General features: G+C 50.4%; 2 protein-coding genes across 9 annotated transcripts in view; both read left to right on the forward strand.

The window, feature by feature from the left end:
* On the forward strand, positions 1-9,671 carry QARS1 (glutaminyl-tRNA synthetase 1). 4 transcript variants are annotated; one of them, XM_054481667.2, is made up of 24 exons: positions 1-1,041; positions 1,187-1,334; positions 1,686-1,795; positions 1,952-2,027; positions 2,249-2,313; positions 3,189-3,242; positions 3,396-3,456; positions 3,762-3,833; positions 3,956-4,041; positions 4,220-4,306; positions 4,999-5,098; positions 5,214-5,292; positions 5,374-5,482; positions 5,581-5,711; positions 5,819-5,911; positions 6,025-6,162; positions 6,241-6,328; positions 6,419-6,562; positions 6,683-6,787; positions 6,981-7,073; positions 7,192-7,319; positions 7,417-7,483; positions 7,558-7,683; positions 9,524-9,671. In XM_054481667.2, the coding sequence occupies exons 1-24, from the start codon at positions 871-873 to the stop codon at positions 9,572-9,574; spliced, it is 2,382 nt and encodes a 793-aa protein (XP_054337642.1). In that variant the 5' UTR covers positions 1-870; the 3' UTR covers positions 9,575-9,671. The 4 variants fall into 4 exon arrangements, with proteins under 4 accessions (XP_054337642.1, XP_063517213.1, XP_063517212.1 ...); XM_063661143.1 differs by having other exon boundaries at positions 854-1,041; positions 1,560-1,795; XM_063661142.1 differs by having other exon boundaries at positions 908-1,036; positions 1,182-1,334; positions 1,560-1,795.
* Positions 9,672-10,042: 371 nt separating this feature from the next.
* Positions 10,043-23,938, forward strand: part of QRICH1 (glutamine rich 1) — a 67,165-nt gene continuing 53,269 nt past the window's right edge. Inside the window, exons 1-2 of one of the 5 annotated variants that reach the window (XM_054481671.2) lie at positions 10,043-11,684; positions 13,157-13,216. The gene's annotated coding sequence lies outside the window, so the exon portion shown is untranslated. Of the gene's footprint in view, positions 11,685-11,825; positions 12,658-13,156; positions 13,217-23,938 lie in introns of those variants that run through there. The other 4 variants (XM_054481669.2, XM_054481672.1, XM_063661146.1 and 1 more) reach the window with 4 other exon arrangements.

The raw sequence follows: 23,938 nt of genomic DNA on the forward strand, positions 1-23,938 counted from the left end.
AGAGTCTTACTCTGTCGAGCAGGCTGGAGTGCAGTGGCACAATCTCGGCTCACTGCAACCTCCGCCTCCCAGGTTCAAGCGATTCTCCAGCCTCAGCCTCCTGAGTAGCTGGGATTACAGGCGTGCGCCATCACGCCCGGCTAATTTTTGTATTTTTAGTAGAAACAGGGTTTCACCATGTTGGCGAGGCTGATCTCGAACTCCTGGCCTCAAGTGATCCGCCCGCCTCGGCCTCCCAAAGTGCTGGGATTAAAGGCCTGAGCAACTGCGCCCGGCCAAGATTTTAAACCAAATCATCACAGAACTTATGTGAGGTCCCTCCTGGCCCAGACCCGTCCCTTCCCTTTCCTGGCCAGCTGTGTCCAAGTGGGCACCTGAAAACCGGCGGACTTATGGGGCCCCTGGATCGGCCATTCCACACATTCTCTACGATGGAGTCTGGATGAGGGATTTCCCGGGCTTCATTTTGTTCAACTGTTTCCATGAGAACTCCAAAGCTGTGGCGTCAAAAGCGCGACAGGGACTCGCATTTGCCCCCGAGGACAATTACTATATTGAGATGGAGTTCCCAGGGCTGAAGTAGAAAAGTCAGAGCAAAACCACGTCTGTGTCTTCCTCCTGCCTCAGGGACGAACACCTTCCTTCCAGGTCCGTGGCAAATATCTCCAAATGCCCTGCCGCCCGCCAACACCCCTCCAAGTGCCCGGTTCCACGGAGGCGGAAGCGAAGCCCTGCCCCCGGAAAGGCCGGTTTGTCCGCCCTGCGTTCTTTAAAGGGGATAGGAGACCCTGGAGCGCCCCGCCCTCTCCCGCCAGGGAAGGACACCATTGGCTCTCCCCGGAGGCTTCGCTCTCATTGGTCAGCGAGTGAATGCCGACCTGCAGACTCGTTTCTAAGTTTCTTTTAGTTTCCGGTATCTCTGCAATGGCGGCTCTGGACTCCCTGTCGCTGTTCACTAGCCTCGGCCTGAGCGAGCAGAAGGCCCGCGAGACGCTCAAGAACTCGGCTCTGAGCGCGCAGCTGCGCGAGGCCGCTACTCAGGTGCGAGCCCCTCTGCCCCTGGCCTGGTTTGCGGACCATGCTGCAACGCAGCGCGGGGCGGGGTCCAGATCCCGACCTGCCCCACTTGTTCCGCTCTTTCCTCTCACTGAGCGCGGGGCTTCTCTCTTGACCCCTCTGACCTCAGGCTCAGCAGACCCTGGGTTCCACCATTGACAAAGCTACCGGGACCCTGTTATATGGCTTGGCCTCCCGACTCAGGGATACCCGGCGTCTCTCCTTCCTTGTAAGCTACATAGCCAGTAAGAAGATCCACACTGAGCCCCAGCTAAGCGGTGAGACCCCTGCCTGTCCTGCCGGTTCGCACCAATGCCTCCCTTCAGCCGAGACCCCTGTCTTCCCTTTTTGCCAAGTCCTCCAGTTTCTTTCTAGACACCTAGTTCTGCACAGGCACTGAGGCACGGAAGGGGTGGCCTGTGGTGAGGCTGACAAGGGAACTGTCAGGGTCTGAGGGGGGATCCACTCTCGACACGTGCTTTTTTCTTCCCTGTGTCCTCTAGGGTGGTGGTGCCAGGGCTTAACTTTTCAGGAGGCCAGACTATCCTTGGAGTTTCATGAGATTAGGACCCTGCCTGTCCACTTCTTGGAGCAAAGATGCCACAAACTCACGGGCTCTTTCTTCTCAGCTGCCCTTGAGTATGTGCGGAGTCACCCCTTGGACCCCGTCGACACTGTGGACTTCGAGCGGGAATGTGGCGTGGGTGTCATTGTGACCCCAGAGCAGATTGAGGAGGCTGTGAGTCTTTCCCCAGGCATCGTCTGCCTCCCCAGTCCTGGCCATGAAAAGGAGTGGCTCAGTTTCCCTCCCCAGGAAGACCCAGAGTGAGGGTGTGGGTTCCCAGAATATCTCTAAAGGTGGCTTTCCTGAACCACATGGTTTGGCTTTCTGCAGGTGGAGGCTGCTATTAACAGGCACCGGCCCCAGCTCCTGGTGGAACGTTACCATTTCAACATGGGGCTGCTGATGGGTGAGCAGGGCCTGGAACGGGGCTATATTGTTCTCTCTGGTCATGCCTTTTCTTCTGGGCACGAGTGAGAAGGAGGTGGGGGAAGGAACAGGAGTGACTTAAAGTGGTCTGGCTGGGCTCAGGCTCTGGTTCTCGTGGTCAGCCAGGACCTTTCCTTGGGAAAGAGGTGGGGGGAGTACTCTTTTTTGCCTTTCTGCAGTTCCTTGTGCCTATGCTTCTAGGAGAGGCTCGGGCTGTGCTCAAGTGGGCAGATGGCAAAATGATCAAGAATGAAGTGGACATGCAGGTGGGCGTGCTTCACTAAGCTGAAGCTGGCAAAGACTCTGGCATGAACAGGGCCTGGAATCCACTAAGGGATAAAAGGCAGGAAGAGTGCTGGGCATGGTGGCTTACGCTTCTGATCCCAGCACTTTGGGAGGCCGAGGCAGGAGGATTACTTGAGCCCAGGAGTTCAAGACCAGCCTGAGCAACATAGTGAGAACTCCTCTCTACAGAAAATTTAAGAATTAGCCAGACATGGTGGTGTATACCTGTAGTCCCAGCAATTTGTGGGGCTGAGGTGGGAGGATTGCTTGAACCTAAGAGGTCAAGGCTGCAGTAAGCTCTGATTGCACCACTGCACTCCATCCTGGAGTACAGAGTGAGACCCTGTCTCAGAATCAACAACAATAAAAAAAGGTGGGAGGAGGCTGGGCATGGTGGCTCACGCCTGTAATCCCAACACTATTGGGAAGCTGAGGTGGGCAGATCACCTGAGGTCAGGAGTTTGAGACCAGCCTGGCCAACATGGTGGAACCCCATCTCTACAAAAAGTACAAAAATTAGCTGGGTGTGGTGGCGGGCACGTGTAGTCCCAGGTACTCAGAAGGGCTGAGGTGGGAGAATCGCTTGAATCCAGGAGGCGGAGGTTGCAGTGAGCGGAGACTGTGCCATTGCATTCCAGCCTGGGCAACATGAGCAAGACTCCAGTCTGGGCAACAAGAGCAAGAGCATTTTAAGCTAGCAGACCCACATGAGGAGAAGAGATGGGATGGGCTAGGTAGGTTTTTTCAGTCAGTGCTGGTAGATAGACCAGGAAGCCTTGGGTTGGTGGGTAGGATCAGTCAGGGGCTCCTTGAAAGAGGATACTCCTGTCTCTGCCTGATTCTGGTCTCTGCTCAGGTCCTCCACCTTCTGGGCCCCAAGATGGAGGCTGATCTGGAGAAGAAGCCCAAGGTAGGGCTGGGCATGGCCCTGAGTCCCTGAGGGTGAGGTGAGGTATGATGAGACTTCAGGCTGGGGAAGGAAGTGTCTGACCACAGTGATCCCGAGACCCTATCCAAGAGAAAATTTGATGCCATTTTCTGAAGCACCTGGGGCTTCTTTCAGGTGGCAAAAACTCGGCTAGAAGAAACAGACCGGAGGATGGCAAAGGATGTGATGGAGAATGGTGAGAAGCTTGAGGCTCCTGTCACAGCATTCAGCTCCCTGACTTCTGAACCTCCCCAGAAGAGTCTTTACAGGCTCCTCAGGCCCTTGGCTTACTCAGTACCCTGACTTCTGTCTCAAGACTGGGATTCCTGGTGTTTCTTTTGTTCCCTTTGTCCAGAGACTGGCATGAGAGGCCTCAGATGTCTGGCTCTAGATATCTTGTCTCTAGAATTGAGGGAATAGGGGTCTACTCAGTTCTGTTCTGGCTGTAGGATATGGTAAATGTATCCAGAGGACAAGTTTTCCTTGTTTTGTTCCCCACAGGCGAGACTGCTGACCAGACCCTGTCTCTGATGGAGCAGCTCCGTGGGGAGGCCCTTAAGTTCCACAAGCCTGGTTAGTGGGAATGTCAAAACCCTGGGGAGGGCTGGATCTTGGCAGCAGCTCCTATAGTCAGGCCCCTGGGGTCAGAGGCTTTGGCTGCAGCCTGGTCCTTAGGCTTATTCTGGTCCTGGCAGGTGAGAACTACAAGACCCCAGGCTATGTGGTCACTCCACACACCATGAATCTACTAAAGCAGCACCTGGAGATTACTGGTGGGCAGGTGTGTGGGGATGTGGCCATGTGAGCTTGTGCCATCAAACACCTGCCTGAGTGCCTGGGCTGCGTCCATACTGCCCCATCTCACCCATCACCGTGGCCTTCCTGGGAGGGAACATCTGTTTCTTTAAGGTCATCTGAGCTCAGACTTTATTTCTCTTTTCCCATCCCCCTTATTTTAGGTACGTACCCGGTTCCCGCCAGAACCCAATGGAATCCTGCATATTGGACATGCCAAAGCCATCAATTTCAACTTTGGCTATGCCAAGGTAAGCATGTGTCTAGGGACCTGGCAAGCAAGGTAATCACTTGCTGTTCCCATGAATGGATACCATATCCCTGCCTTGCTGTCTGCTCCCAATAATGTACCCAGGTGGGCAGAGGCCATGGAAAGGAACCATATGTGTGACAGATACCTAGGAATCTATTGAGCTTATTGGAATAAATAGCTCCCTCCCTCTGAGGAGTCAGTGAGTTCAAATTTGGGGGAGTTGCCAGTGCAGTCCCTAGGCTTAGAAAGATGCTAGGTTAGATACAGGAAGGTGAGAGAAGCTCTTAAAGGCATTTTTAATTCTGATATGAGGCCGGGTGGGGTGGCTCACGCCTGTAATCTCAACACTTTGGGAGGCTAAAGTGGGTGGATCACTTGAGGTCAGGAGTTCGAAACCAACCTGGCCAACATGGTGAAACCCCATCTCTACTAAAAATACAAAAGTTAGCTGGCCATGGTGGCACACGCTTGTAGTTTTAGCTACTGGGAGGCTGAGGCAGGAGAAACCCAGGAAGTGGAGGCTGCAGTGAGCCAAGATGGTGCACTCCAGCCTGGGTGACAGAGGAAGATTCCATCTCAAAAAAAAGAAAATTCTGACATGAGAGTGCTCTGTGAATATCCTGGTTTGATAAACAGGATTGTGGGGCTGATGGATGATGTGGGAGTTCACAGATGGTACAACTTTCCTAGGCCAACAATGGCATCTGTTTTCTGCGTTTTGATGACACCAACCCCGAGAAGGAGGAAGCAAAGTTCTTCACTGCCATCTGTGACATGGTGGCCTGGCTAGGTATGGACTAGGCAAAGCCTAGAAGGGCTGGTGGTTAGTGGGCCTCTCCTTGGGCCATGGCCTGCCACTGGGTGTTTGTGGCTGGCTGCTCATACTTTGTTTCCTTTTGCCCCAGGCTACACACCTTACAAAGTCACATATGCGTCTGACTATTTTGACCAGTTATATGCGTGGGCTGTGGAGCTCATCCGCAGGTAAGGCCAGGGCCATGACGTAGAGCCAGGCAGGCTGACCAGGTCACAGCCCTGCTGGGCACTCACACCGCTTCCCCACAGGGGTCTGGCTTATGTGTGCCACCAGCGAGGAGAGGAGCTCAAAGGCCATAATACTCTGCCCTCACCCTGGAGAGACCGTCCCATGGAGGAGTCACTGCTACTCTTTGAGGTGGGGTCCTAGAGGAGCATCTGGGTTTGGGTGGGCCAAGGTGCTGAGAATGAGATGCTCCTGTGCTTAGAGACAGCCTGAGTCGTTGTTCCCCTCAGGCAATGCGCAAAGGCAAGTTTTCAGAGGGCGAGGCCACACTACGGATGAAGCTGGTGATGGAGGATGGCAAGATGGACCCTGTAGCCTATAGAGTCAAGTATACACCACACCACCGCACAGGGGACAAATGGTGCGTGTAGAATGGGGTGGGGTGGTGGGGCTGCCTAGCAGGGCGATGGGCCATGGGGTAGGGCAGAGTAGGGCTGGATGGTAGGGCCCACTGCCTATGCCCCACAGGTGCATCTATCCCACCTACGACTACACACACTGCCTCTGTGACTCCATCGAGCACATCACTCACTCACTCTGCACCAAGGAATTCCAGGCCCGGTGAGGGAGCTGGGTCCATGGGGTGGTAGGGCCAATGGAATTCCGGCAGCCCTTCCTGTGGTCTCTGCCTGGTTCCAGAGCTGGCCAGTCCTAACCCTACTCTCCCACCCCAGACGCTCTTCCTACTTCTGGCTTTGCAATGCACTGGACGTCTATTGCCCTGTGCAGTGGGAGTATGGCCGTCTCAACCTGCACTATGCTGTTGTCTCTAAGAGGAAGATCCTCCAGCTTGTAGCAACTGGTGCTGTGCGGTAGGTGCGGCTGTTTGGCTTATGAAAGGTTAATGGCATGTGCTCCCAAAGGCCTTCTCACCACCTTCTTATCCACAGGGACTGGGATGACCCACGGCTCTTTACACTCACAGCCCTGCGACGGCGGGGCTTCCCACCTGAGGCCATCAACAACTTCTGTGCCCGGGTATAGCCCAGCAGGTTGGGTAGATACATTGGGGGTTGAGTGTGGCAGTTTGTGATTGTAGCTGTGACTGATGCTGAACTTTCCTGCCAGGTGGGAGTGACTGTGGCACAGACCACAATGGAGCCACATCTTCTAGAAGCCTGTGTGCGTGATGTACTGAATGACACAGCCCCACGAGCCATGGCTGTGCTGGAGTCACTACGGGTCATCATCACCAACTTTCCCGCTGCCAAGGTGGGCCTGCCTCAACATGTGTGTCGCATGTGTGTGTGTAGCTGGGGGTACACTTGGCTCTGGGCATGGGGGTCCTCACGCTGAGTATGACTCATACCTGTCTCCTGTCTCCTGCTATAGTCCTTGGACATCCAGGTGCCCAACTTCCCAGCTGATGAGACCAAAGGCTTCCATCAGGTTCCCTTTGCACCCATTGTCTTCATTGAGAGGACTGACTTCAAGGAGGTAAATTGTGGGGGTGGAGGGTCCCATTTTGCTGCTGAGTCTGGTACTGGGAACCTTTCATCGCCTCATCTCTGTCAGTACATCTACTTCCTGCTTCAGATGAACCAATCTTTGCCAGACATGGGGGTGGGGAAGCTTCCCCACTTGTTTGACCCTTGCAGCCTCATGTGTCTACCCCACTTCCTATCTCTAGGAGCCAGAGCCAGGATTTAAGCGCCTGGCTTGGGGCCAGCCTGTGGGCCTGAGGCATACAGGCTACGTCATTGAGCTGCAGCGTGTTGTCAAGGTGAGAGCCAGCTGCAGCCTTCCTACTGCAGTGCCTGCTGGGGCCAGGATGTGAGTGTAGCCTGCAATCCTGGTTGTGGTTCCTGGGTCTAATTGCTGCTCCCCTCCCCGCACTTCAGGGCCCCCGTGGTTGTGTAGAGAGTCTGGAGGTGACCTGCAGACGGGCAGATGCTGGAGAGAAGCCAAAGGCCTTTATTCACTGGGTGTCACAGCCTTTGATGTGTGAGGTTCGCCTCTATGAGCGACTGTGAGTGGTGAACAGAGCTGGGGTGGGGGCAGGTACAAGATGCACATTGCCTGCTGTGGCTGCCCAGCTGGGGGTGTGACCTTCACTTTGGCTGCAGATTCCAGCACAAGAACCCTGAAGATCCTACTGAGGTGCCTGGTGGATTTTTAAGTGACCTGAACCTGGTAGGTTCGTGAGGTTTGGGGTGAGGGAGGTAGGCCTCCCTGGTTGGATGGTTGCCTGAGTTCCCTGCCTGCAGGCATCACTACACGTGGTGGAGGCAGCATTAGTGGACTGCTCTGTGGCCCTGGCAAAACCCTTTGACAAGTTCCAGTTTGAGCGTCTTGGATACTTCTCCGTGGATCCAGACAGCCATCAGGGAAAGGTGCTTGACTTTACTCACCTGCCCTCATCTACAGCAGTGACAGAGGCTGCCGTTCATTGTGCCAAGTGCTCTGCATACATTCCCTTAGTTAATCCTCACCACCTGAGGGAGTTGGTATTCATATTCTACTAATGAGGAAACTGGCACTGAGGATAACTCCAGGCACAAAATTTTGTATGAAGGCTGCCTTTTTTTTTGAGACAGAGTCTTGCACTGTCGCCAATGGCACACTGCAACCTCTGCCTCCCGGGTTCAAGTGATTCTCCTGCCTCAGCCTCCCGAGTAGCTGGGATTTACAGGCGCCTGCCACCACACCCGGCTAATTTTTTGTATTTTTAGTAGAGATGGGATTTCACCATGTTGGCCAGGATGGTCTCAAATTCCTGACCTCATGGATCTGCCCGCCTCGGCCTCCCAAAGTGCTGGGATCACAGGCATTAGCCACTGCGCCCGACTTCTTTTTTCTTTTAATTATTATTTTTTGAGGCCGGGCATGGTGGCTTACACTTGTAATCCCAGCACTTTGGGAGGCCAAGGCAGGCTGATCACCAGAGGTCAGGGCTTATTACCGGAGGTCAGGAGTTCGAGACCACCCTGGCCAACATGGTTTAATATATTTCGTTAAGGCAGCTAATAACCTTTCTTTTTATTTATTTTAGAGACGGGGTCTTACTCTTGCCCAGGGTGGTGTGAAGTGGTCCAATCATAGCTCACTGTGGCCTCAAACTACTGGGCTTAAGCTATCCTCCTGCCTCAGCTGAGACTACATGTGCACACTACCATGCCTGGCTAATTTTAAAATTTTTTGTAGAGGCGAGTTCTCACTATGTTGCCCAGGCTGGTCTTGAACTACTGGCTTCAAGCAGTCCTCCTGTCTCAGCCTCCTAGAGTGCTGGGATTATAGGCATGAGCCACTGTGCCCAGCCACCCTGCCATCCTTTTTTTTTTTTTTCCTTTTTTTGAAACGGTATCTTGCCCTGTTGCCCAGGCTGGAGTACAGTGGCACAATCTCGGCCCACTGCAACCTCCGCCTCCCAGGCTCAAGCCAGTCTCCTGCCTCAGCCTTCCAAATAGCTGGGATTACAGGCACATGCCACCACGCCCGGCTAATTTTTTTTTTTTTTGAGACGGAGTCTCACTCTGTCACCCAGGCTGGAGTGTAGTGGCATAATCTCGGCTCACTGCAAGCTCTGCCTCCCGGGTTCACGCCATTCTCCTGCCTCAGCCTCCCGAGTAGCTGGGACTACAGGCGCCTGCCACCACGCCCGGCTAATTTTTTCTATTTTTTAGTAGAGACGGGGTTTCACCATGTTAGCCAGGATGGTCTCGATCTCCTGATCTCATGATCCGCCCGCCTTGGCCTCCCAAAGTGCTGGGATTACAGGCATGAGCCACTGCGCCCGGCCTAATTTTTGTATTTTTAGTAGAGACGGGGTTTTGCCATGTTGGCCAGGCTGGTCTTGAACTCCTGACCTCAGATGATCTGCCTTTCTCAGCCTCCCAGCTGAGATTACAGGCGTGAGCCACTGCACCAGCCCACCCTGTCTTTCTTACTCCTTAAAGTAGGGAGCAAACATGGTGGTTGTTATAATCCATATAAAACTATACCCTAGACCCCCACGGTGGTTGTTATAGTCCATATAATACTATAGCCTAGAGCCCCATTCAGTCCCTTACCCAAAGTCACAAAGTTATTGAGGACCTGGGTCTCCTGACCCTTAGTCCCTCGGGTTCTTTGGCTTAAGAAGGAAGTTAGGGGGAGGTGTCTGTGGTGAAACCTGCCCAGCCCTCCCTGGCCTTGTTCTGGGTTGGTGGTCATCCTTTTCCCTCTGCCCTCCAGCTTGTCTTTAACCGAACTGTCACACTGAAGGAAGACCCGGGAAAGGTGTGAGCTGGAAACACTGAACCTACCTCATCCTCCTGGAGGGTGGGGCTACCCTCGCTACCCCAAATTCCATGTCAATAAAGAACAGATAAATTCTCCTAGAGTCTGTGTGTTATCTCTGCACTTCTAGCATCTGAGGGCCCTGGAGACATGCTGGTGGTGGTGGTATGACTGGGGGATGGAGATGTGCCTTTTGCACATTTTGTCTGTGAGAATGGGCTTTCCCAGAACAGAGTGGTACTGACAGCTTTGGAAGCATTGGTGCACTTTTTGGTGCTTAAAGGCAGGGGCCTGGGTAGGATTCATACCCTCCGCACCTGGTCTGAGAGAATGGAGGTCCCTGGGGTGTTTGTCCATGGTTAGGACCCCTGTGCCAGAGGGATCTAAAAGGTTTGTTTCTGCTGGTGTGGAGAGGCCTAGCTCCCAGTCTGATCATTCAGCATATAATTCTTTTTTTTTTTTTTTGATACGGAGTTCCACTCTGTAGCCCACGCTGGAGTGCAGTGGCTCGATCTCGGCTCACTGCAACCTCTGCCTCCCGGGTTCAAGCGATTCTTGTGCCTCAGCCTCCCAAGTAGCTGAGATTACGGGCGGGCGCCACCACTCCTGAATAATTTTTCTAATTTTAGTAGAGACGGGGTTTTGCCAAATTGGCCAGACTGGTCTGGAACTCCTGACCCCAGGTGATCTGCCCGCCTCGGCCTCCCAAAGTGCTGGGATTGCGGGCGTGAGCCACTGCGCCCAATCAGCATATAATTCTTTTTTAGTTTTGAGACGTAGTCTCACTCTGTCTCCCAGGCTGGAGTGCAATGGTGTGATCTCAGCTCACTGCAACCTCTGCCTCCCAGGTTCAAGCAGTTCTGCCTCAGCCTCTTAAGTAGCTGGGATCACAGGCATGCACCACCACACTCAGCTAATTTTGTATTTTTAGTAGAGATGGGGTTTCACCATGTTGGCCAGGCTGGTCTCGAACTCCTGACCCCAGGTGATTCACCCGCCTCGGTCTCCCAAAGTGTTGGGATTACAGACGTCAGCCACCGTGCCCAGCCCATTCGGCATATAATTTTTGAGTGCCTACTACGTGCCAGGCACAGTGAGATGAGGCATACGTGCTGTGGTGGCCTTCCAAGTTCACGGGAGGGGAAATGGGTGACCAAGCACTGTATGGGAGAGGTCTCCCTGGGGCCTGTGCAAGACTGGAAGAGGTTCCTGACCAAGCCTGGGCCTCAGAAAAGATTACTCTAACGAAGTGACTTCTGAAGGGAATCACGAAAGACTACGAGGAGTTTGCCAGGATAAGAGGAACAAGGGCAAAAGCTGCAAGGCAAAAAGAGTCTACAGCAGGCTGGAAGCCCTCTGGGGGCAGTGTAGGCTGCTTCTGAGGCCCAAGTGTGCCTGCAGCTTTAACGCCTTCCACATTTTCCCTGTATACAAACACTAGGCTATCCGGGGGCCCGCTTTAAGGTGGACCCAACTGCGGAAGGCTGAACTCAGATGGCAGCAGATAGCGGGAGTACCAGATGCTGAGTCCTCCAGGAGGTGAGCAACCTAGAGGCTTTCCAGGCAGGGCACGGCTGGGGACGCCAGGCCCAGGACAGAAGTTTGTGTGGTCCACCTTAAGCGAGAGGCCGAGCCTGGCCAGGCCCCGCCCCGCATGGGGGTGCTCGACCAAAGGAGGCTCTGGCGGGCGACGGAAGGTGGGTCCAAGGAGCCAGCTTGGAGCCCTAGCCTTCCGAGGCTCCACTACTAGGCCAAGCCACGGCCCTAGCTCCACCCCACATGTAGAGGCGTCCATGGGCGGAGCGAGCCGCTCCATACCCTAGGATCCACTATCCGCTCTAGCGGCCAGAAGCGCGGCCAGCTTCCCCTGCGGAAGCGTTCACTTTAAGTCTGGCCGGTAGGCAGTCCCAGATCTCGCGGGATCCGACGCCCCGATTGTCGCGAGAGGAGCAATCGGCTCCTATTGGCTGTGAGGGTTGAATGTAAGATGGCGCCCAGGGAGCTGTGAGGAGAAAACCCTGTCGGTCTTGGAGCGACGACGGCAGAACCAGGGTCCCTGGCGGTGCGGCGGGGCCGGCGGGTACAGCGGAGGCGGCGGCGGCGGTGACGTCGCCGGGTGAGGGCTCCAGTGCGGGCGGGGATGCGGCGAGGCTGTAGGCCTGAGACGGGGGGCCCACCCCACACAACGGCGGGCGGGGGCGGGCGGGCCGCTACCGCTGGGCCCTGGAGAGCTCGGGGCGGCTCCGGAGCCGAAAACGTTCCTGGGCTCGCGCACCCCGCCCTGTGGATGGGGGAGGGGTGGGCCGGGGATTTGGGTGGGCGCGGCGCGAGATCGCGCGCCGGTGCGGGCGCGCGACTGAGCCTGTTTTTATGCGCGGGCGCGCGCGCGCTGTGCGGCTCTCGGTGCGCGTGGCCGCCGACGTGCGCGTTCCCGGCCCGGATATCTGTGATCTAGGAGCTGTGGCCCGTGGGCAACCGCGGCTTTCCGGGGCGCGCGCCCGTCACGACCCCCAGTTTTGGGGCGCGCGCTCTGATGTCGGGTGGCGGTGCTGCCTCGAGAACGCGCAGGAGGCTTCTGCTGAGCAGAGGGCCGGCCGCGGCTCGTTGCTCGGGGAAGGTTGAGGATTGGGTCCTTTCTGGTCTGGTGACGTTCCCGGGCATCCGTGGCTTCGGCCTGGAGAGAAACCAACCAGCTTTGCTGTCTGGCTTGCGGTTCCGCTCCTCTGTGAGGGGGGCGAGATTGCCCGTTCTCCTCGAAGAATGCCGTTACTTGAGGCCCAAGTACGGTGTGGGTGCTTGGGTAGGGTATTTCTCTGCTTCAGAAACCAAGCCCTGTTGGCTTGAGAGGGCAGTGAGCCCCTTCGGATTTCCTCACCTTGTACTGGGCTTTGTGCCGGGCAGGGAAGGTTAATATTAGAAGGCCCTTGAGTGGTACCTGCTTATCTTTCATTAGAAACTAATACGTCCGTAAGCGCAATTCATACACGTCACCTCTGTGCGCTCCGGAAGGGAATTCGCTCATGTGGACCATGTGAACTCCGAGCTCTAAAATGCCAGTTTAAATCCTTAAACGCAGGTTTTTCTTTTGCGTAAGTGGGAGGGGCTTACTTTAGTCTATTATACTAAGGGCCCACCTTTGCCTCAGCCAAAAAGTTGGCCTTAAACAAAATTGAACAACCTGAGAATCAGTGCTTTACCTTTTTTGAAATTGCAGAAATCTCCAGCAGAAATTACTAAAATCTGATAGTGTATCACTGTAAAAGTCACTTTTGGTGTAGGATTTCAGTCCTTTTCAGCTCTTTTTTTCACCCTGCCGCTGTGTTTTGGTGTCAAGGAAGTTCTAGGTTCGTCCTAGAGAAATATACACCTCTTTTTTCTAATACAAAACATCTGCTAGTTTATGATTTACAGTCTTGCTCAATTAAGCTTAAGGAAAAGGAAGCTAAGAGGAGGTAAAATTAGCCATCAAATTTGATAATGGTGGGGTAGTTTTTTCTAATGTACTGTATTGTTTTAAAGAACAAAGTTAAAATTATTAATAAAAAGAGGCTGAGGATGGAAGGAACTTTTTTGTTCTATCTTCTTCAGAATATTAGAAGTCTTAAGAACTCAGGACAAGCAGCAGAAATACATGCAACATGGTGACTGGTGAGTTAAAATTGTTCATATCCTGGAAGTATGTGTGCACAGTTTTTTTTGTGGTAATACTGAAGCATTACAAATCCTGTCAATTCTGGGTGCTGTCTTCCAGAAACTGTTAGGTGCTGTAAAATGAAGATGTGGGAGAACGGCATCTTTGAATTCAGCCACAGTTTGCTACTTGCTCAGTTTTCTTCTCTTAGTATATAAGTCAGTGGAACCCGCAGATTTAAGCGTGGCAAGGCATCAGCTTTTAAAAGGACTTAAATGGTTCAAAGAAAAGCTGTAAAGTTTTAAAAGTATCTGTTTATCTAGGATACACTTAAAATTTTGACTTTTTTTTTTTTTTTTTTTTTGAGACGGAGTCTCACTCTGTCACCCAGGCTGGAGTGCAGGGGTGTGATCTCGGCTCACTGCAACCTCCGCCTCCTGGGTTGAAGCGATTCTCCTGCCTCAGTCTCCCAAGTAACAGGCATGCACCACCACACCTGGCTAATTTTTTGTATTTGTAGTGTAGACGGGGTTTCACCATGTTGATCAGACTGGTCTCTAACTCCTCACCTCGTGATCCACCCGCCCTCGGCCTCCCAAAGTGCTGGGATTACAGACGTGAGCCACCACGCCCGGCCAAATTTTGATTAATTTTTTAGGCTTGCTTGTTCTGGGTTATCTTTGTTTTTAACTATTAAGCTTGAGATCTTCCTTTTAAATTGGTGTTTGTAAATACTGTTTCTCCAAGTTTGTCAACTAAGATTTACTTATTAGATGTCTTCCTTGGGGTCCTCTCTGATGAATTGTTGTATACCTCTTTGAGAACCTCTGCAGTTCCACATCCTCTCTCCAGCTTATGTTGCCATTTCAAACTAAAGATCAAATAGTGGTTTAATTTTCTTGTAAATTTGAATTGCTCTAGGAAAGTAACCAAAGTCAGGGGCTCTGGATGTGGCTGCCTTTTTTTAAGGCAGCTTCAGAATCAGGGATGTCTTTCCTTACTTTGGATATGCTTTTTATTTTTATTTTTTGGATATGCTTTCTTTTAGTTTAATTAGTTGTGGTTTGTACTTGATGTGCTACACTTCTTTCTTGTCTGCTTTTTAAATGGCCACTCTTGATCTGTAAGGGTCTCTGATTTCTGAATTAGCCTTAGAATTAGGTGTTACATGAATACCTGTTCTTTTCTTTTTATTTTTATTATTCTTTTTTTTGAGACGGAGTCTCGCCCTGTTGCCCGGGCTGGAGTGCTGTGGTGCAATCTTGGCTCACTGCAACCTCCGCCTCCGGGGTTCACGCCATTCTCCTGCCTCAGCCTCTGGAGTAGCTGGGACTACAGGCTCCCGCCACCATGCCTGTCTCATTTTTTGTATTTTTTAGTAGAGACGGGGTTTCACTCTGTTAGCCAGGATGGTCTCGACCTCCTGACCTCGGGATCCTCCCACCTTGGCCTCCCGAAGTGCTGGGATTACAGGCGTGAGCCACCGCACCTGGCCTATTACCTGTTCTTTTCTGTTATTCTGTTGCCCTGCATTTTGTTCCAGATGTTTTAAGTCCTCTTCAGACTTAACTTAAATGCTTCCTTTGTATTTTTTCCTAGTTATTACATTAGATTGTGATTTCTGTTATTAAATTGATGTGGCTGCATGAAGAAATGATAGATTAATTTCTTCCTTTGCTGAAAGAGGGAAGGAGTGCTCCTTTGGTCTCACTCTTCAGGCCAGGGCAAAACTGTAGGTAGAAATGGTGGCTGTGTCAGAAGGCTAATATTTTTCTCTTTTTTTTTTTTTTTTTTTTTTTTTTGAGATGGAGTTTCACTCTTGTCGCCCAGGCTGGAGTGTAATGGCGCGATTTTGGCTCACTGCAACCTCCACCTTCGGGGTTCAAGCAATTCTCCTGCCTCAGCCTCTGGAGTAGCTAGAATTACAGGCGCCTGCCACCACGCTGGGCTAATTTTTTTTTTTTTGAGACGTAGTCTCGCTCTGCTGCCCAGGCTGGAGTGCAGTGGTACGATCTTGACTCACTGCAAGCTCTGCCTTCCAGGTTCACGCTGTTCTCCTGCCTCAGCCTCCCGAGTAAGTGGGACTACAGGTGCCTGCCACCATGCCCAGCTAATTTTTTGTAGTTTTAGTAGAGACGGGGTTTCACCGTGTTAGCCAGCATGGTCTCGATGTCCTGACCTCGTGATCCTCCCGCCTCAGCCTCCCACAGTGCTGGGATTACAGGCGTGAGCCACTGCACCCGGCTGACGCCCGGCTAATTTTTTGTATTTGTAGTAGAGACGGAGTTTCACTATGTTGGTCAGGCTGGTCTTGAACTCCTGACCTCGTGGTCTGCCCACCTTGGCCTCCCAAAGTGCTGAGATTACAGGCGTGAGCCACCGCGCCTGCCCATGTTTTTCTCTCTTTTAAAATTTGTGAAATATTTATCCATCCATGTAAATTTAGGCGATCTCTGTACAATTTAATGACAAATTATAAAGTAAATGCTGGCGAAAGTACTACTTCTTCAAGAAATAAAACGATGCCAGTATCCCTGAACCCTTTGTGGGTCCCTTCCTGATCACAGCTTCTCAAGCCCTACAGACAGCTGTTATTCTGTGATAACATTCTTTTTCTTTTTACATTTACCATCTCCGTAGCCCTTAACATAGTTTAGATTTGTTTCCTTTTGAGTTTTGTATAAATGGAGTCATGCTGTATTATGTTGTCTTAGCATAATGTTTCTGAACTTTGTTCACATTGTTTGCAGCTGTTCATTTCCATTTTTTATGTAGTATTCTGTTGTATGAATATACCATAAGGTATTTATCCATTCCACTATTGATAGATATCTGGGTTGCTTCCAGGTTTTGGCTATTAACAATGCTGCTGTGAACATTCTTGTATTAAGTACCCTTGTTAAAAAAAATGTTCCTTCATATATACTGATGGGTAAAATTGCTCAGGTTCATAGAATGGATATTTTCAGCTTCACTAGATAATGCAAGTGGTTGTGCCAGTTTACAATCAGTCAATATTTGGGAAAAATACAAATTTTAGTTTCCTGATTGAAAATAGAACGATGGCTGGGTGCAGTGGCTCATGCCTGTAATCCCACCACTTTAGGAGGCCAATGCAGGCGGATCACCTAAGGTCAGGAGTTCCAGACCAGCCTGACCAACATGGTGAAATCCCGTCTCTACTAAAAATACAAAAATTAGCAGGGCATGGTGATGGGCGCCTGTAATCCCAACTACTTGGGAAGACGAAGCAGGAGAATTGCTTGAACCTGTAGGTGGAGGTTGCAGTGAACTGACAGGGCACCATTGCACACCAGGCTGGGGGACAGAGCAAGACTCCATTTCAAAAAAAAAAGAAAAAAAGAAAATAGAACCGTGATGAAAATGCCCCTAAACCAGGGACTCCTCTGGCGTGGGGCATGTAAATGGCCTAATGGGATAACTTCTATCACAAACCCTGCAGTTGGCTAGTATCCTTAAAAATCGAAATATGGGTGGAACACAGTGCCTCATGCCTGTAATCCCAGCAGTTTGGGAGGCCAAGGTGGGAGGATTGCTTGAGCCCAGGAGTTGGAGACCAGCCTGGGCAAGATGGCAAGACCCCAAGACCCTGTTTCTACAGAAAAATAAAAATAGCTGCATGTGGTAGCATGGACCTGTAGTCCCAGCTACTCGGGAGGCGGAGGCAGGAGGATTGTTTGAGCCCAGTAGGGTGAGGCTGCAGGGATCTGTGAATGCACCACTGCATTTTATCCTGGGTAGTGGAGCAAGACCCTGTCTCATTAAAAAAAAAAAAAACAGACAAAAGCCTGGTGCAGTGGCTCAGGCATGTAATCCCAGCACTTTGGGAGGCCGAGGGGGTCCGGATCACCTAAGGTCAGGAGTTTGAGAACAGCCTGGCCAATATGGTGAAACCCTGATTATTCTACTAAAAATATTTAAAAATTAGCTGGGCTTGGTGGCGTGCGCCTGTAGTTCAAGCTACTCGGGAGGCTGAGGCAGGAGAACCGCTTGAACCTGGGAAACGGAGGTTGCATTGAGCTGAGATGATGCCATTGCACTCCATCCTGGGTGAGAAAATGAGACTCGTCTCAAAAAAATAAAAATACAAAGAAACAAAACCCAGGCAAAAGAATAGAAATATGTCAATCCTGGCCGGGCGCAGTGGCTCACGCCTGTAATCCCAGCACTTTGGGAGGCCGAGGTGGGCAGATCATGAGGTCAGGAGATCGAGACCATCCTGGCTAACACGGTGAAACTCTCTCTCTACTAAAAAATACAAAAAAAATTAGCTGGGTGTGGTGGCGGGCGCCTGTGGTTCCAGCTACTTGGGAGGCTGAGGCAGGAGACTGGCGTGAACCCGGGAGACAGAGCTTGCAGTGAGCCGAGACTGTGCCACTGCATTCCAGCCTGGGTAACAGAGTGAGACTCTGTCTCAAAAAAAAAATAAATAAATAAAATGAATACATTCACATGGAAAAAAAATCAATTTCAATTTTAAGGAGTCATGTCTGCCTTATAAGCATATGGAGTTATTTCAAAGAAGCATAGAAGACATAGTTCTATTTGTTTATTTATTTTTTGGGGGATGAACCTCCGCCTCCTGAGTTCAAGCGATTCTTCTGCCTCAGCCTCCCGAGTAGCTGGGACTACAGGCACACGGTACCCTGCATGGCTAATTTTTGTATTTTTAGTAGAGATGGGGTTTCACCATGTTGGCCAGGCTGGTCTTGAACTCCTGACCTCGTGATGTGCCCGACTCGGCCTTCCAGAGTGCTGGGATTACAGGCATGAGCCACTGCACCTAGCCTATTTTATTTTTTTTATTTATTTATTTATTTATTTTTATTATTATTTTTTGAGGTGGAGTCTTGCTCTGTTGCCCAGGCTGGAGTGCAGTGGTGCGATCGCGGCTCACTGCAACCTTCGCCTCCCAGGTTCAAGTAATTCTCCTGCCTCAGCTTCCCTAGTAGCTGGGACTATAGGCACCACACCTGGCTAATTTTTGTATTTTTAGTAGAGACAGGGTTTCACCATATTAGCCAGGCTGGTCTCAAACTCCTTGTGATCTGCCTGCCTCGGCCTCCCAAACTGCTGGGATTATAGGCGTGAGCCACTGTGCCTGGCCTATTTTATTTTATTTTTTTGAGACAGAGTTTTGCTCTTGTTGCCCGGGCTGGAGTGCAGTGGCGTGATCTCGGCTCACTGCAACCTCCGGCTGTTGGGTGCAAGTGATTCTCTTGCCTCAGCCTCCCAAGTAACTGAGGTTACAGTGCCCACCACCACGCCTGGCGAATTTTTGTGTTTTTGGTAGAGATGGGATTTCACCATGTGGGCCAGACTGGTCTCGAACTCCCAACCTGAGGTGATCCGCCCACCTCAGCCTCCCAAAGTGCTGGGGATTGCAGGTGTGAGCCACTGCACTGGGCCCCATGTGGATGTATTCAAACTGGACTAAGCTATGAAGAGCCATTGTTGGAGTAGATGTGAACCTTGAGGGGCCTCAAAGCCCAAGGAAGAGGTAAGGTTCTGAGGCAGTTCAGACTTTCTTCTTTTAGTCCATCTCGGATTGAAGACTCACTCTGCAGAGCCATACAGGGGGCCCAAAAGAGGTATCAGGGATAAGAAACCCAAGAAAGGGTGATTGCAATAAGATCTTCCCTTGGTACCTAAATGGAAAAAAGAAAAAAATTAGCAAACAGACCTATAGAAACGTAATAGATTGTTGTTTTGGAGTAACCTTTGTCCATGGTATCATCTTATGTTCTAGTAATAAAATAATAAAAATAATAACTCATGTAGTGAAGAATTGCTGTGCATCAGGTACTATGCTAAGCTCCAGTAGGAGGAAATACAGAGGAGCCAGGCGCAGTGGCTCACACCTATAATCCCAGCACTTTGGGAGGCCGAGGATCATGAGGTCAGGAGTTCGAGACCATCTTGGCTAACACGGTGAAACCCCGTCTCTACTAAAAATACAAAAAAATTAGCCGGGCATGGTGGTGGGCGCCTGTAATCCCAGCTACTTGGGAGGCTGAGGCAGGAGAATGGCGTGAACCCAGGAGGCAGGAGAATGGAGAATGGTGTGAATCCAGGAGGTGGAGCTTACAGTGAGCCGAGATCGCACCATTGCACTCCAGCCTGGGCGACAGAGCGCGACTCCATGTCAAAAAAAAAGAAAAAAGAAAAAGAAGGAGATACAGAGGAGATATCAGTGATCAATTTGAATTTATACCAGCAAAAGTGTCCAGGGTCTGTTTAAGGGAGGGCTGGTTTTCCTTTATTATTGTTTTTTTTTTTACAATGCAGCTATATTTAAAAGCATTTAGAAGTAAATGCTTGTTTACAGACCTCATACGCCCCAAGAGCATTAGAGTATTTTCTTTTTTCATTATTAGTCTCATCAGAGTCCCAGAAATTGGGAACACTCAAATATCCTCATGGCTGCATGTTTTTCAGAAATACTTTAATTAATTTCTTTATTGCTTCTCACTAAGTCTTTTACTTGGAGCTAATTAAGAATGTTTTATCTCTTTTAGAAGTTTCTCCATTTCTCTTTATTATGAAGGCTCAACTTTTGTGTCTTATGTGCAGCATCTTGAAGTTAAGTCTTCATTATTTTGTATAAGTTTTTGGTATTTTATGGTTTAGTTTCTTTTTTTCTTTTTTCTTTTTTTTTGAGATGGAGTTTCGCCCTTGTTGCCCAGGCTGGAGTGCAGTGGCATGGTCTTTGCTCACTGCAACCTCCGCCTCCCAGGTTCAAGTGATTCTCCTGTCTCAGCCTTCCGAGTAGGTGGGATTACAGGCGCCCACCACCATGCCTGGCTGATTTTTTTTATTTGTTTAGTTTCTTTTTTTTTTTTTTTTTTTTTTTTTTGAGATGGAGTTTCGCCCTTGTTGCCCAGGCCGGAGTGCAGTGGCATGTGTCACCACGCTTGGCTAATTTTTTTGGTATTTTTAGTAGAGACGGGGTTTCATCATGTTGGTCAGGCTGGTCTCAAACTGCTGACCTCGGGTGATCCCCCCACCTTGGCCTCCCAAAGTGCTGGGATTACAGGTATGAGCCACCTCGTTCGGCCGGTTTAGTTTCTTTCAGATTTTGAAAGAAAATCATGCTATGATCAACCAGAATTATGTGTCTGTTACCATGACTATACTATAACCACTGTGTAGAAAAAGATGATTTTTTTTTTTTTTTTTTTTTTTTGAGACGGAGTCTCGCTGTGTGGCCCAGGCTGTAGTACAGTGTCGCGATCTTGGCTCACTGCAAGCTCCACCTCCCGGATTCACACCATTCTTCTGCCTCAGCCTCCCAAGTAGCTGGGACTACAGGCGCCCAACACCACACCCGGCTAATTTTTTTGTATTTTTAGTAGAGATGGGGTTTCACCGTGATAGCCAGGATGGTCTCGATCTCCTGACCTGGTGATCCGCCTGCCTCAGCCTCCCAGAATGCTGGGATTACAGGCATGAGCCACCTTGTTCGGCCGGTTTAGTTTCTTTCAGATTTTGAAAGAAAATCATACTATGATCAGCCAGAATTATGTGTCTGTTACCATTACTACACTATAGCCACTGTGTAGAAAAAGATGATTTTTTTTTTTTTTTTTTGAGACGGAGTCTTGCTCTGTCGCCCAGGCTGGAGTGCAGTGGCACAATCTTGGCTCACTGCAAACTCCACCTCCCGGATTTATGCCATTCTCCTGCCTCAGCCTCCTGAGTAGCTGGGACTACAGGCACCCAACACCACACCCGGCTAATTTTTTTGTATTTTTAGTGGAGATGGCGTTTCACCGTGATAGCCAGGATGGTCTCGATCTCCTGACCTGGTGATCCGCCTGCCTCAGCCTCCCAAAATGCTGGGATTACAGGCATGAGCCACCTTGTTCGGCTAGTTTAGTTTCTTTCAGATTTTGAAAGAAAATCATACTATGATCAGCCAGAATTATGTGTCTGTTACCATTACTACACTATAGCCACTGTGTAGAAAAAGATGATTTTTTTTTTTTTTTTTTTTTTTTTTTGAGACGGAGTCTTGCTCTGTCGCCCAGGCTGGAGTGCAGTGGCACGATCTTGGCTCACTGCAAACTCCACCTCCCGGATTCCCGCCATTCTCCTGCCTCAGCCTCCCGAGTAGCTGGGACTACAGGCGCCCAACACCACACCCGGCTAATTTTTTTGTATTTTTAGTAGAGACGGGGTTTCACCATGATAGCCAGGATGGTCTCGATCTCCTGACCTGGTGATCTGCCTGCCTGGGCCTCCCAAAGTGCTGGGATTACAGGCGTGAGCCTTAGATTAATACCACTTGTGGAAAATTCAGAAGAGTATTTAACAGGAAGAAACTTAAATACTCTGTGATTCCATCGTCTAGGCATAACTACTGTTAGCATTCCTTTTTTTCGTTTTTTGAGGTGGAGTCTCACTCTTTCCCCAGGCCGAAGTGCAGTGACGCAATCTCAGCTCACTGCAACCTCCACCTCCCGAATTCAAGCAATTCTCCTGCCTCAGCCTCTAGAGTAGCTGGGATTATGGGTGACTGCCACTATGCCCAGTTAGTTTTTGTATTTTTAGTGGAGATGGGGTTTCACCATGTTGGCCAGGCTGGTCTCACAGTCTTGGCTGGATGTGATGGTTCACGCCTGTAGTCCTAGCACTTTGGGAGACCGATGCTGTGGATCGCTTGAGGTCAGGAGTTCGAGAACATCCTGACCAACATGGCGAAATCCCATCTCTACTAAAATACAAAAATTAGTTGGGCGTGGTGGCGGGTGCCCGTAATCCCAGCTACTTTGGAGGCTGAGGCAGGAGAATCGCTTGAACCCAGAAGGCGGAGGTTTCAGCGAGCCAGGATCGTGCCACTACACTCCAGCCTGGGCGACAGAGCAAGACTGTGTCTCAAAAAAAATGAAAATAAGAAAGAATTTAGGCTGGGTGTGGTTGCTTATGCCTGTAATCCCAGCACTTTGGAAGGTGGAAGCGAGTGGATTACCTGAGGTTAAGAGTTCGAGACCAGCCTGGCCAACATGGCAAAACCTCATCTCTACTAAAAATATAAAAATTAGCCAGATGTGGGCCGGGTGCGGTGGCTCATACCTGTAATCCCAGCACTTTGGGAGGCTGAGGCGGGTGGATCATGAGGTTAGAAATTCAAGACCAGCTTGGCCAAGATGGTGAAACCCTGCCTCTACTAAAAATACAAAAATTAGCCGGGCACGGTGGCAGGTGCCTGTAATCTTAGCTACCCGGGAGGCTGAGGCAGGAGAATCGCTTGAACCCGCGGGGCGTGGAGGTTGCAGTGAGCCAAGATTGTGCCTCCCTGGTTCAAGCAATTCTCCTGCCTCAGCCTCCCAAGTAGCTGGGACTACAGGTATGCAGCACCACACCTGGCTATTTTTTTTTTTTTTTTTTTTGAGATGGAGTCTCACTCTGTCACCCAAGCTGGAGTGCAGTGGCATGATCATAGCTCATTGCAGGCTGAAACTGCTGAGATCAAGCCATCCTGTCCTCCTGCCTCGACCTCCCAAGTAGCTGGGAGTACAGGCGAGAACCACCGTGCCCAGCTTAGTATTGATATTTTCTAATGGTTTATGGAATTTTTCCTACCTCAAGCTTGTTTGTCTTTTAAATTATTACTATTATTTCTAAGAGATGTGATCTCACTGTGGTGCCCAGGTTGGAGTGCAGTGGCTATCCACAGACAGGATCTTACTACTGCAGTACGGAAGTTTTGACCTGCCCCATTTCCAACCTGGGGTGGTTCACCCCTCTTTAGGCAACCTGGTGATTCCCTGCTCCCTTGAAGTCACCATATTGATGCTGAACTTAGTGTGGACACCTGATTGGCATAGCGCACTACAGCCCAGAACTCCTGGACTACTCAAGCAATCCTCCTGTTTCAGCCTCCAGAGTAGCTGGGACTGCAGGTGTGCACCATCATCCCAGGCCCTTTTTTTTTTTTTTTTTTTTTTTTGAGAGGGAGTCTCACTTTGTCGCCAGGCTGGAGTGCAGTGGTGCGATCTTGGCTCACTGCAACCTCCGCCTCCCAGGTTCAAGTGATTCTCCTGCCTCAGCCTCCCAAGTAGCTGGGATTACAGGCATGCTCCACCATGCCCAACTAATTTTGTGTTTTTAGTAGAGATGGGGGTTCTCCATGTTAGTCAGGCTGGTCTCGAACTCCCGACCTCAGGTTATACACCTTCCTTGGCCCCCCAAAGTCCATAGTGCTAGGATTACAGGCATGAGCCACCACATCTGGCGTTTTTTTCTTTTTGAGACACAGTCTTGCTCTGTCGCCCAGGCTGAAGTGCAGTGGCATGGTCTCAGCTCACTGCAAGCTCTGCCTCCCAGGTTCATGCCAGTCTCCTGCCTCAGCCTCTCGAGTAGCTGGGACTACAGGCGTCCGCCGTCACGCCAGGGTAATTTTTTGTATTTTTAGTAGAGACAGGGTTTCACTGTGTTAGCCAGGGTGGTCTCGATCTCCCGACCTCGTGATCCACCCACCTCGGCCTCCCAAAGTGCTGGGATTACAGGCATGAGCCACCGTGCCTGGCTTTTTTTTTTTTTTTTTTAAATGGAAGGCTTGAAGAATGGATTTTGATGGTTTATAGCAAGTAACTTTTTGAAGCTTTTATTTTTTCTGACAGCTGAATATCTAGCTTATTTGCCTTTTTGCTCAGGAAATGTATATTTGGACTAGAGTTTCTTATAGTAACTTTTTAAAGGTACTAGTCTAGAAA

The sequence above is a fragment of the Pongo pygmaeus genome, chromosome 2, assembly GCF_028885625.2.
Source record: "Pongo pygmaeus isolate AG05252 chromosome 2, NHGRI_mPonPyg2-v2.0_pri, whole genome shotgun sequence".
In the NCBI taxonomy this organism is placed as follows: domain Eukaryota; kingdom Metazoa; phylum Chordata; class Mammalia; order Primates; family Hominidae; genus Pongo; species Pongo pygmaeus.

Coding starts and splice junctions, on each gene's coding strand:
- QARS1 (XM_063661143.1), top strand. CDS start 871: ATGCCGACCTGCAGACTCGTTTCTAAGTTTCTTTTAGTTTCCGGTATC. Junction 6,163..6,240: donor GTAGCAACTGGTGCTGTGCG/GTAGGTGCGGCT, acceptor TCTTATCCACAG/GGACTGGGATGACCCACGGC. Junction 7,484..7,557: donor TTTTAAGTGACCTGAACCTG/GTAGGTTCGTGA, acceptor CCCTGCCTGCAG/GCATCACTACACGTGGTGGA.